At 45.6% G+C, this 12,241-nt stretch overlaps 1 protein-coding gene and 1 long non-coding RNA gene across 10 annotated transcripts in view; one reads left to right on the top strand and one right to left on the bottom strand.

The window, feature by feature from the left end:
• Positions 1-12,241, top strand: part of tyro3 (TYRO3 protein tyrosine kinase) — a 118,733-nt gene that overhangs the window by 76,158 nt on the left and 30,334 nt on the right. For all 9 annotated transcript variants that reach the window (XM_059953531.1, XM_059953488.1, XM_059953474.1 and 6 more), the window contains 3 exons: positions 1,395-1,521; positions 5,433-5,539; positions 11,721-11,816. In XM_059953531.1, the coding sequence (XP_059809514.1) occupies positions 1,395-1,521; positions 5,433-5,539; positions 11,721-11,816 (330 nt within the window). The remainder of the gene's footprint in view (positions 1-1,394; positions 1,522-5,432; positions 5,540-11,720; positions 11,817-12,241) is intronic.
• Positions 11,850-12,241, bottom strand: part of LOC132382938 (uncharacterized) — a 40,271-nt gene continuing 39,879 nt past the window's right edge. The window contains exon 3 of the long non-coding RNA XR_009508508.1: positions 11,850-12,214. This is a non-coding gene — a long non-coding RNA (uncharacterized LOC132382938). The remainder of the gene's footprint in view (positions 12,215-12,241) is intronic.

Below are 12,241 nucleotides of genomic sequence, written 5' to 3'. Positions count from 1 at the left end.
TATCCCACTAGTCACCTCCAGCCAGTCCGAGAAACACCCATTCCCTGCTACCCTTTGCTTTCTATCTGCCAACCAGTTTTCTATCCATGTTGAAACCCTGCCCCCAATGCCATGAGCTCTGATTTTACTCACCAATCTCCTATGTGGCACCTTATCGAATGCCTTCTGAAAATCTAGGTACACAACATCCACTGGCTTACCCTCATCTAACATCCTTGTTACACCCTCAAAAAACTCCAACAGATTAGTCAAGCATGATTTGCCCTTGGTAAATCCATGCTGGCTCGGCCTAATCCTATTACTGCCATCAAGATGTGCCACTATTTCGTCCTTAATAATGGACTCAAGCATCTTCCCCACGACTGATGTTAGGCTAGCAGGGCGATAGTTCTCTGTTTTCTCCTTCCCTCCCTTCTTGAAAAGTGGGATAACATTAGCCACTCTCCAATCTTCAGGAACTGATCCTGAATCTAAGGAACATTGGAAAATGATTACCAATGCATCCGTAATTTCCTGAGCCACCTCTTTTAGAACCCTCGGATGCAGACCATCTGGACCCGGGGATTTATTAGCCTTCAGTCCTACCAGTCTACTCATCACAGTTTCTTTCCTAATGTCAATCTGTCTCAATTCCTCTGATATTTTATGACCCTGGCCCATCCATACATCTGGGAGATTACTTGTGTCCTCCCTGGTGAAGACAGATCTAAAGTACGCATTAAATTCTGTTGCCATTTCCCTGTTTCCCATAACAATTTCTCCCAATTCATTCTTCAAGGGGCCAACATTGTTCTTAACTATCTTCTTTCTCTTCACATAGCTCTTCATATCTCCTTTGAATTTACCCTTACCTGAAATGCGTGCCCTTTGGAATTAGGCACCTCAGCCCCGGGGAGAAAAAGACACTGACTGTCTCCTCTGTCTGTACCTGTCATAATCTTATGAACTTCTGTCAGGTTTTCCTTCAGCACTCAGGAGAAAACACCTCTAGTTTATCCAACCTCTCCTTATGGCCCCTGCCCTCTAATCCTCTAATCTTCTGACCCCTCTCCGAACCCCCACATCCTTCCTGTAACGGGGGGACCAGAACTGAATGCAGTACTCCAGCAGTGGACTAATTAGTGTTTTATAAAGCTGCGGCTTAACCTCCTGACTCTTGACTGCAATTCCTCGGCTAATAAAGGCAAGCATGCTTTCTGCCTTCTTTAGCAACCTGTGCAGTAGACACTTCTAGGGCGCTATGGGCCTAGATCCAAAGGTTGCATTGACAGCTCCCCGTCAGTTACCACTGGCCCTCCAGCGAGCATCTCCCACTTGTTATCTCCATTGCAATGTGTGCTGCAAGGTGCTGAGCCTGGCACCTCGGGGCTAACCCTGCTCTTCATGACTTTCAGAGTCCAGGAATCGAAGGACACGGATCTCATGGGCACCTTTGATCATTGGCATCCTGTGCGCAGTCATAACTTTAATCAGTGTGCTGCTTGTTGTCTACCACATCCGGAAAAAGGAGCTGCAGTTTGGGTGAGTGGATCTTCATCCTTCTGATGATGAAATTAGCTCTGGCTCTGGGTCTGTATTCACTGGAATTCAGAAGAATGAGGGGTGACCTCATTGAAACCTATGGAATGGTGAAAGGCTTTGATAGAGTGGATGTGGAGAGGATGTTTCCTGTGATGGGAGATTCTAAGACCAGAGGACACAGCCTCTGAATATAGGGGTTTCCTTTTAGAATAGAAATGAGGAGGGATTTCTTTAGCCGGACTGGTGAATCTGTGGAATTCTTTGCCACAGGCCGCTATGGAGATGAAGTCTTAATGTATATTTAAGGCAGGGGTTCATAGATTCTTGATTGGTCATGGCATGAAGGGATATGAGTGATGGCAGGAAATGGATTAGCCATGATGAAATGGCAGAGCAGACTCGATAGGCCAAATGGCCCAATTCTCCTCCTGTATGTTATGGTCATATGGTCTAACTTCCCTGCAAACCTCTCTTTGCCCATCTACCTTCTTTGAAAATATTCTTTAAAACACACCTTGTTGACTCAGCTCTGTATCAGCTGGTTTGTAGTATTAGGTTCATAGAGGCATACAGTGCAGGAACCTGGGACCCCTGCTATTTGTGATTTTTATAAATGACCTGGATGAAGAGGTGGAAGGAAGGGTGAGTAAGTTTGCAGATGACACAAAGATTGGAGGAGTTGTGGATGGAGCTGCAGGTTGTCGAAGGTTACAAGAGGATATAGACAGGCTGCAGAGTTGGGCAGAAAAATGGCAGATGGAGTTCAATCCGGACAAGTGTGAGGTGATGCATTTTGGAAGGACAAACCAGAAGGCTGAGTACAGGATTAATGGTCAGTTACTTAAGAGTGTGGATGAACAAAGGGACCTTGGGGTTCAAATCCATACATCCCTCAAGGTCGCTGCACAGGTTGATAGGATAGTTAAGAAGGCCTATGGGATGCTAGGCTTCATTAACAGGGGATTGAGTTCAAGAGTAGAGAGGTCATGTTACAGCTCTACAAATCTCTGGTGAGACCACACTTAGAGTATTGTGTTCAATTCTGGTCACCTCATTATAGGAAGGATGTGGAAGCTATGGAGAGGGTGCAGAGGAGATTTACCAGGATGTTGCCTGGTTTGGAGAACAAGTCATATGAAGCAAGGTTAGCAGAACTGAGACTTTTCTCTTTGGAGCATAGAAGAATGAGAGGGGACTTGATAGAGGTCTACAAGATTATTAGAGGCATAGAAAGGGTGGATAGTCAGTACCTGTTTCCCAGGGTACCAATAGCAAACACCAGCAGGCATATGTACAAAATTGAGGGAGGGAAGTTTAGGGGAGATGTCAGGGGTAAGTTTTTTACACAGAGGGTTGTGAGTGCCTGGAATGACTTGCCAGGGATGGTGGTGGAGGCTAAAACATTAGGGGTATTGAAGAGCCTCTTGGACAGGCACATGGATGAAAGAAAAATGGAGGGTTATGGGGTAGTGTAGGTTTAGTACTTTTTTTAAGGATTATATGGGTCTGAACATGGAGGGCTGTGAACATGGAACATGTGAACATGGTCCACAACATGGAGGGCTGAAGGGCCTGCACGTTGCTGTAGTGTTCTATGGTTATATGGAACCGACCCTTAGACTCAACTGGGCCACAGTGACCAATATTCCCAGCTAAGCTGGCCCATATCCCTTTCCTATCCAGGTATCTGTCCAAGTACTTTTTAAATATTTTCTCCTCCTCCCTCCTTTGGCAGTTTGTTGCATACACCCACCACCCTCTGAATGAGAAACCTACCATTCTGATGTCAGTGAGCGATTCAGGAACAGCTTCTTCCCCCTCGGCCATTAGATTTCTGAACGGTCCATGGACCGATAAACACTACCCTGACAGTCCTTCTGTTTCACTATTTATTTATTTTTGTAACTTATAGTATCTTTATGTCTTTGTATGACTCTGTATTTGCAACACAATGATTTTCACATCATTTTAACCAGTGATAATAAATCCAGTACTGATTCTCTTTCTTAACCTCGATCTCTTCAATGACCTTAAGTTCACTGGCCCTGATCATCTTAACTTCATTATTGATGCCCAGTCCCTGTACACCTCTATCCCCACCAGGATGGCCTCAAAGCTGTCCGTTTGTTCTGGACTCCACACCCAGCCAGTTCCCCTTCAGCAGCACCACCACCATTCTCCCCCATCTGGTGGAACTGGTCCTCGCCCTCAATAATCTCTCCCCCAGCTTCAGCTCCTCCCACTTCCTTCAAACCAAAGCTGTAGCCATGGCCCAACTCTGCCTGCCTTTTCATTGGCTATGTGGAACAGTCTATGTGTCAAGCCTACACCAGCATTGATCCATTAACTCTTCCTTGGCTACATCCATGACTGCATTGGTGTTACTTCCTGCACCCATGCTGAGCTCATCAATTTCATCAACTTTGCCTCCAACTTCCACCCTGCCCTCAAATTTACTTGGTCCATTTCCGACACCTCCCTCCCCTTTCCCAATCTCTGTGTCTCCATCTCTGGAGACCATCTATCTACTGAAACCTTTTATAAACCCACTGACTCTCTCACCTATCCTGACTATACCTCTTCCCATACTGTCGCTTGTAAAAATGCAATTCCCTTTTCTCAGTTGCTCCATCTCCACTGTATCTGCTCTCAGGATGAGGCTTTTCGTTCCAGAGCAACTGAGATGTCCTCCTTTTTCAAAGAAAGGGGCTTCCCTTCCTCCACCATCAATGCTACCCTCACCCGTATCTCTTCTATTCCGTGCACATCTGCCCTCACCCTAGCCTCCTGCCACCCTACCAGGGACAGGGTTCCTTGGCCTCACTTACCACCCCATCAGTGTCTGCGACCAGTGCAGCTGGCACTATCTCCCAACAAGATCCCACCACCAAGCACATCTCCCCTCCCCCCACTTTCTGCTTTCCACAGGGATCGCTGCCTACGCAACTCCCCTGTCCATTTGTCCCTCCCCACTGATCTCCTTCTTGGCACTTATCCTTGCAAACTACACCTGCCCTTATACCTCCTCCCTCACTACCATTCAAAGCCCCAAACAGTCCTTCCAGGTGAGGTGATCCTGCAGGTGAGTCTGTTGGGGTCTTCTACTGTGCCCCGTGCTCCTGGTGTGGCCTCCTGTCTATCGGTGAGACCCGGTGTAGATTGGGAGAACGCTTCGCTGAGCACCTCCGCTCCATCCACCAGGAAAAGTGGGATTCCTGGCGGCCACCCATTTCAATTCTACATCCCATTCCTATTCCAACATGTCAGTCCATGGTGTCCTCTACTGTCACGATGAGGCTACACTCAGGTTGGAGGAACAACACCTTATATTCCACCTGGGTGGCCTCCAACCTGAAGGCATGAACATCAATTTCTCAAACTTCTGGTAATTGCCCCCTCCTCCCTTCACCATGCCCCGTTCCTGTTTCCCTCTTACACCTTATCTCCTTACCTGCCCATCACCTCCCTATGGTGGTCCTCCCCCTTCCCTTCCTTCCATGGTCTTCCGTCCTCTCCTACCAGATTCCCCTTCTCCAGCCCTTTATCTCTTTAACTAATCGACCTCCCAGCTCTTTACTTCACCCCTCCACCTCCCGGTTTCACCTCTCACCTGCTGCTTGTGCTTCCTCCTCCCCTCCCCACTACCTTTTTGATCTGACTTCTTCCCACGACCTTCCCTGTCCCGATGAAGGGTCTCAGCCCAATATGTTGACTGCCTGAGTTACTGAGCTCCTCCAGCACGTGGTGTGTATGGCTCTGAACAGCTCGATCTCAGCAGTAAGCACAAAGTAACCCCAGACATGTCGCCTCAGCTCTGGGACGTTACAGTGAATGGTTGATGTGACTTTACGATTCTGAGAAGCTGCATTGTATACTGACGCCAATTCTAACTAAGTCATTTCCCCGCACAGAGCTGCCTTTGCTCCTGTCCCTGCATCCAATGGAGTGGGCCAGGTGGTACAGTACCGGGCAGGACGGAGCTACAACCGCAGGGGAGCGATGCGCATCGAGGCCACATGTGCGTGAGTCTGGCGGCTGTTCCACTCCTTTCTGATGTGATTATGTTGCAGTGGACAAACTAACTCAGAAGTATCATGCCTGTTAGATGCTCTGAGTCATTATCACCAAATTACAGCATGGGAGCCAAAGTAGGCCATTCGGCCCATCCAGTCAGGGTGTCACAGTAGTGCAATCGGTTTAGAGCCCCAGCGATCAGCAATCAGGAATCCAGTTTCGGCCATTGCCTGTAAAGGTTGTACATTCTGCTTGTGACCGCGTGGGTTTCCTCTGGGTGCTTCAGTTTCCTGCCACATTCCAAAGGCGTACAGTCAGGCTTGGGGTTAGTGAGTTCTTGGCATGCTATACTGGGGCAGGACGCGTGGTGACCCTTGTGGGCTGCCACCCAGCTCAATCTTCACTGATTTGATTTGACACAAACAATGCAATTCACTGTGTGTTTCAATATACGTGTGACAAATAAAGCTCATTTTTTAAAAGAGATCTCATTCTGATCTGGCATTCTGACCATTTACCTATCTCACCTCCATATCCTGAAGCTTGTTATGTAATGTAAATCAATGCGTTTTGCTGTTTTGATCTTGGGACCTTAAATTACTGCCTAGCATTTAAAACCCTCGGAGAAGAGGCTCATCTTTCAATAGATCTGGAAAAGGTGCTTTCTGAGTGCTTGTCAATGCTTTAAGATTATTCACCATGCCTCTGGATTCTTCAAATGAAATTCCTTCTTAACTTCTGCCCCATTGAATAATTTAATATGTTCAGGTCTCCAGCTGGGGGTTCTGCATGAACCTGTTCACTCAGAACATAGAACACAGACAGTACAGAACAGGACCAGGCTCTTTGGCTCATTGTGCTGTGCCAAGCTAATTGAGCTTGTGAGCCCTAACCCCTTCTGCCTGCACATGATCCATCTCCCTCCATTCTCTGCAAAGAGCCTCTTAAGTGCTTCTATCGTATCTGCCACCATCCCTACTTCCAGTAGAGCATTCCAGAAACCCACCCGTCTCTGTTTTAAAAAAAAACTTACTTTGCCTGTGAACTTTCTCCTTCTCACCTTAAATGAATTCTTTCTAATATTAGATATCAGTAGAAAACAAATGCTGTTTGTCTGCATTGTCTCTCATGATTTTATAAAATTCTAGGTTTCCCCTCGGCCTCTGTTGCCCCTGAGAAAACAACCCAAGTTTGTCCAATCTCTCCTTATACCACACACCCTCTATTCCAGACAGCATCCTGGTAAACCTCTTCTGCATCCTCTTCAAATCCGCCACATCCTTCCTAGAATGGGGTGACTAGAAATGAATGTAATACTTCAGTTGTGGCCTATCCGGAGTTTTATAAAGCTTCAACTTAACTTTCTGACTCAATGAGAGTTGAATGCCTACAGGATAGCTTTTTAGAGCAGTTTGTGCTTGAGCCTGCTTGGGTAAAGGCCATCTTAGATTGGGTGTTGTGTAATAACCCAGATCTTATTAGGGAGCTTAATGTAAAGGAACCTTTAGGATTCAGTGATCATAATGTGATTGAATTCTTACTGCAATTTAAACGGGAGAAGCATAACTCAATGGAATAAAGGGAATTATAGAAGCATGAGAGAGGTGGACTGGAGGAGGATTCTGGCGGGGATGAGAGCAGAGCAGAGATGGCTGAAGTCGCTGGGAACAGTTCACAAGGCACAGGATAAATGACCCACAGAGGAAGAAGTTCTCAAATGGCAAGGGTAGGCAACGGTGGCTGACGAGGGAAGTTAAGGACTGCATAAAAGGCAAGGAACCAGCATATAAGGCAGCAAAAGTGAGTGGAGAGTTGGATGATTGTGAGGCTTTTAAAATTCAACAAAAGGCAACTAAAAAAGCTATAAAAAGGGAAAAGATGAAAAATGGGGGAAGACTAGCCATTAATATAAAGCAGGGCACCAAAAGATTTTTTCAGTTATATAAAGAGTAAAAGGGAGGTGAGAGTTGATATTGGACCACTGGAAAATGATGCTGGTGAGGTAGTCATGGGGGGCAAAGAAATGACAGATGAACTTAATGGGTACTTTGTATCAGTCTTCACTGTGGAAGACACTAGCAGTGTGTCAGAGGTCCGTGAGTGTGGGAGCAGGAGTGCTATTACAGAGGAAACTGTCTGAGGGAAACTCAAAGGTCTTAAGGTGGACAAGTCACCTGGGCCAGATGGACTATATCCCAGGGTCCTGAGAGAGATTGCTGAAGAGATAACAGATGCATTGGTCATGATCTTTAAAGAATTACTTGATTCTGGCACGGTTCCGGAGAAATGGAAGATTGTAGATGTCACTCCACTCTTTAAGAAGGAAGGAAGGCAAAATAAAGGAAATTATATGCCATTTAGCCTAACTGCAGTGGTGGGGAAAGTGTTGGAGTCTATTAGTAAGGATGAGGTTATGAGGTACTTGGAGACTAATGACAAAATAAAGTCAAAGTCAGCATGGCTTCTGTAAAAGGAAATATTGCCTGACAAATCTGTTGGAGTTCTTCAAGGAAGTGACAAGCAGGGTTGACAAAGGAGAGGCAGTGGATGATGTCTTGGATTTTCAGAAGATGTTTGGTAAGGTGCCACACCTGAGGCTGATTAACAAGATAAAATCCTATGGAGTTACAGGAGAGATACTGGCATGGATAGAGGAATGGCTGACAGGCAGGAGGCAGTGAGTGGAAATAAAGGGGACCTTTTCTGGTTGGCTGCCAGTGACTAGTGGTGTTTCTCAGGGGTCAGTGTTGGGACTGCTGCTTTTCACGTTGTTTGTCAATAATTTGGATGATGGAATTGATGGCTTTGTGGCAAAGTTTGTGGATGATATGAAGATAGGTGGTGCTGAGGAAGCAAAGTGATTGCAGCCGGGCTTAGACAAATGGGCAAAAAAGTGGCAGATGGAATACAGTGTTGGGAAATGTATGATAATGCACTTTGGTAAAAGGAGCAATAGTGCGGACTATTATCTAAATGGGGAGAAGGCTCACAGATTAAAGGTGCAGAGAGATGTAGGAGTCCTCGTGCAAGACCACCAGAAGATTAATTTACAGGTTGAGTCTTTGGTAAGGAAGGCAAATGCAATGTTGGCATCATTTTAAGGGAAATAGAATATAAAAGCAAGGATGTAATGCTGACCCATTGAGACACTAGTCAGGCCACACTTGGAGTATTGCCAACAATTTTCGGCCCCGATTGTTGGAAAGGATGTGTTGTCATTGGAGATAGTCCAGAGGAGGTTGACGAGGATGATTCTGGGAATGAAGGGGTTAACATATGAGGAGTGTTTGGCAGCTTTGGGCCTCTACTCAACTGGAATTTCGAAGAATGCTGGGGGTTGGGGGGATGTTTTGAAAGGACTAGATAAGGTGGATGTGGAGAGGATGTGTCCTATGGTGGGGGTATCTGGAACTGGAGGTCACAGCCTCAAAACTGAGGGGTGACCCTTTAGAACAGAGATAAGGAGGAATTCTTTTTAGCCAGATAGTGGTGAATCTGTGGAATGCTCTGCTGCAGACTGTGGTGGAGGCCAAGTCCGTGGGTATATTTAAGACGGAAGTTGATAGTTTCCTGATCGGTCACATCTAAGGGTTTGGCGAGAAGGCAGGTATATGGGGTTGAGTGGGATCCCGGATCAGTCATGATGGAATGGTGGAGCAGAGTTGATGGGCTGAATGGCCTATTTCTGCTCCTATGTCTTATAGTCTTGTGGCCTTATGGAGACTGCAAGGCATAGAAACAGAATTAGGCCATTCAGCCCATCAAGTCTGCTCTGCCATTTGATCATGTCTGATTTATTTTCCCTCTCAACCCCATTCTTCTACCTTCTGCCTGTAACCTTTGATGGCGTTACTAATCAAGAGCCTATCAACCTCTGCTTTATTTCTTCTACCAAAGCGGAAGACACTGTACTCCTTCTGCCACTTCTTCGCCCATTCTCCTCGTCTATCCAAGCACTTCTGCAGACTCTCTGTTTCCTCAGTAGTACCTACCCCTCCACCTATCGCTGTAACATCCACAAACTTGGCCACAAAACCATCATTCTGTCATCCAGATCACTAACGTAGAACATGAAAAGTAGGGGACTCAACGCCGACCCCTAAGGGACACCGTTAGTCACTAGCAGCCAACCAGAAAATGCCCCCTTTATTCCCACTCTTGGCCTTCTGCCGGTCAGCCAATCTCCTGTCCATGATAGTTTTATTTCTGAAATACCATGGGCTCATACTTTGTGCAGTACCCACCTTATTGACTTGTGGAGCCTTAAACACTTCACTTCCATAGTTCTAAATCATAGTCCTGAGAGTCTTGACACAGTGAACGTGGGTAGAATGTTTTCATGAGCGAGTGAATCTAGAAGCAGTGGTCACTGTTTGGAATCTTTGACTATGTTCCTTGAAGAGCAAGGAGAGTGAAGGACCAGGCAATAATGTGGGATCGAGGTTACAATCAGATTAGCAAGCCCTTTTTAAATAGTGAAGCAGGTTCAAGGGAGAGCTTATTTAAAAAAGGATGTGCTGACATTGGAGAGGGTTCAGAGAAGATTCACTAGAATGATTCCAGGAATGAGAAGGTTAACATATGAGGAATGTTTGACCACTCTTGGACTGTACTCCTTGGAGTTTAGAAGAATGAGGAGGGACCTGACAGAAGCATTTTGAATGTTGAAAGGCATGGACAGAGTGGATGTGGCAAAGTTGTTTCCCATGGTGGGGGAGTCTAGTACGAGAGGACATGACTTAAGGATTGAAAGGCACCCATTCAGAACAGAGATGCAAAAAAATTTTTTTAGCCAGTGGGTGGTGAATCTGTGGAATTTGTTGCCACGGGAGGCAGTGGAGGCCAAGTCATTGGGTGTACTTAAGGCAGAGATTGATAGGTATCTGAGTAGTCAGGGCATTAAAGGTTATGGTGAGAAGGCGGGGGAGTGGGATTAGAGGGGAGATTGGATCAGCTCATGATGAAATGGTGAAGCAGACTCGATGGGCCGAATGGCGGACTTCTGCTCCTTTGTCTTATGGTCTTATGCCAAGTATTTCATGTTACTGAGCGCCCTTGAGATTAATTCCAATATGGAAAATAAAACATAAAACCGAGTAACACAGGAAGATGCCCTTCGGCCACCGATGTCTGTGCTGACCCTAATACCAGTTTCAGCTGCTCCCATCTCCCTGCACGTGGTCCATGTCCCTCTTCTCCCTGCTGTCCATGTTCCTGTCCAAACGTTGCCATCATTTCCGCTTCCACCACCACCCCGGCAGCACATTCCAAGCACCCTTCACTCTCTGTGTAAAATATTTACTTCATAAATAACCATCCTGATTGCACCTTGGACCTATAGGTTAGGACTTAATGACACCTAAACCTCTTTGCTCCACAGTTCTTCGTTCCTCACCACTAAAGAATTTTTGATTCACGATGCTTGGATTTGTCACAGATGAACTCGAGAACCAAAATTAATTTTTTTTCGGAGGCATCAAACTAGCATTTATTTCTCAAGGAAGTGTGCATGTAAATCAGGCCCTAAAGATTATTTTGGTGCCTGGGTGAAAAGAACACGCATAGTGGAGTGGGTGTGTTAAAACACACATATACATGCTTTCTGACTGCAATTTTTATCCATCCTTTGTACCTCTTCCATTTTCTCAGATGTAAATCCAGCCCCTATCTCAAACCTGGTGACGTGATCCACCTCCGCTGCCTGTTCCACACTTTTGCTTCCCTCTGTGTGAAATACAAAAAGCAGAACCCATCTGTTCGCCTTGTTAATCATATTGTTAAAGAGCACAAGCTGGAATAGCCAATAGCTATTGTGTTAAAGCGGTGCGCTGCAGAATTTTAATCTGTTTGAGAGACATTGATCCTGGTGTTGTTGGAGCCAATATGATTGGTCAAGCTGCAGTAAGATCACACAACATTCAAGGCCATAATAACCCATTGACACATAGTGACCAGTTTCATTAAGGTTATTGTAACTTCAATTTATTGAAGAGTCTAACTATAGAATGAAGTGAATTGGATTTTTAAAACTTGTTACTGAGTTAATCAGCTTGTGAAAACTACTCACAGTTCACAAGACAAAAATAATACTTCCTTTCGCACTTTCTCATTCATCCTGGTTAGGTACAATGTTAGGTTGCCTTCTGCAGCCCTGCACCCAGTAATTCTCTCTTGTCTGAATGCAGTTGACACTTTGGAAATTAGTGATGCTTTGAAGCAGAAGCTAGAAGACATCTTCATCCACGAGAAGCACCTTGAACTGGGTCGGACGCTGGGAAGAGGTCAGTCCATCAGCAGGCCTGATAGTCATTTACCCTTCTGAGTGTATGTGGTTGTTCTGGCTTTACTGCTCTCTATTGGTAGGTGAGGGAGGGTCTCTGGCTGATGCTTTCTGTAATTTCTCCTTGACTGACACAGAATAAACAACAGGACAATGTGAAATGGTGTGGACGACTGCTAGTTGGTAAGCCAGATCTGAGGCCCACTGTAAAATCATTCAATATGTCACTAGGAATTGCTAGGATAATGGTACTGAAGTCAGTCTTGACTATACATCTAGTTGGTTCAACAAGTAACTGGAAGGAAATATTAATCACATGAGCTGTCCCTCACTCGCAGTGAAATATAACGTGAAACCAAAACAGAATATTCTAAAACTGCTCAGCCCGTCAGGAAGCATCTGTGGAAGGAGAAACAGAGTTATTAA

This window comes from Hypanus sabinus, chromosome 2, assembly GCF_030144855.1.
Source record: "Hypanus sabinus isolate sHypSab1 chromosome 2, sHypSab1.hap1, whole genome shotgun sequence".
Taxonomy (NCBI): domain Eukaryota; kingdom Metazoa; phylum Chordata; class Chondrichthyes; order Myliobatiformes; family Dasyatidae; genus Hypanus; species Hypanus sabinus.
This window is presented reverse-complemented; position numbering and strand designations above follow the sequence as displayed.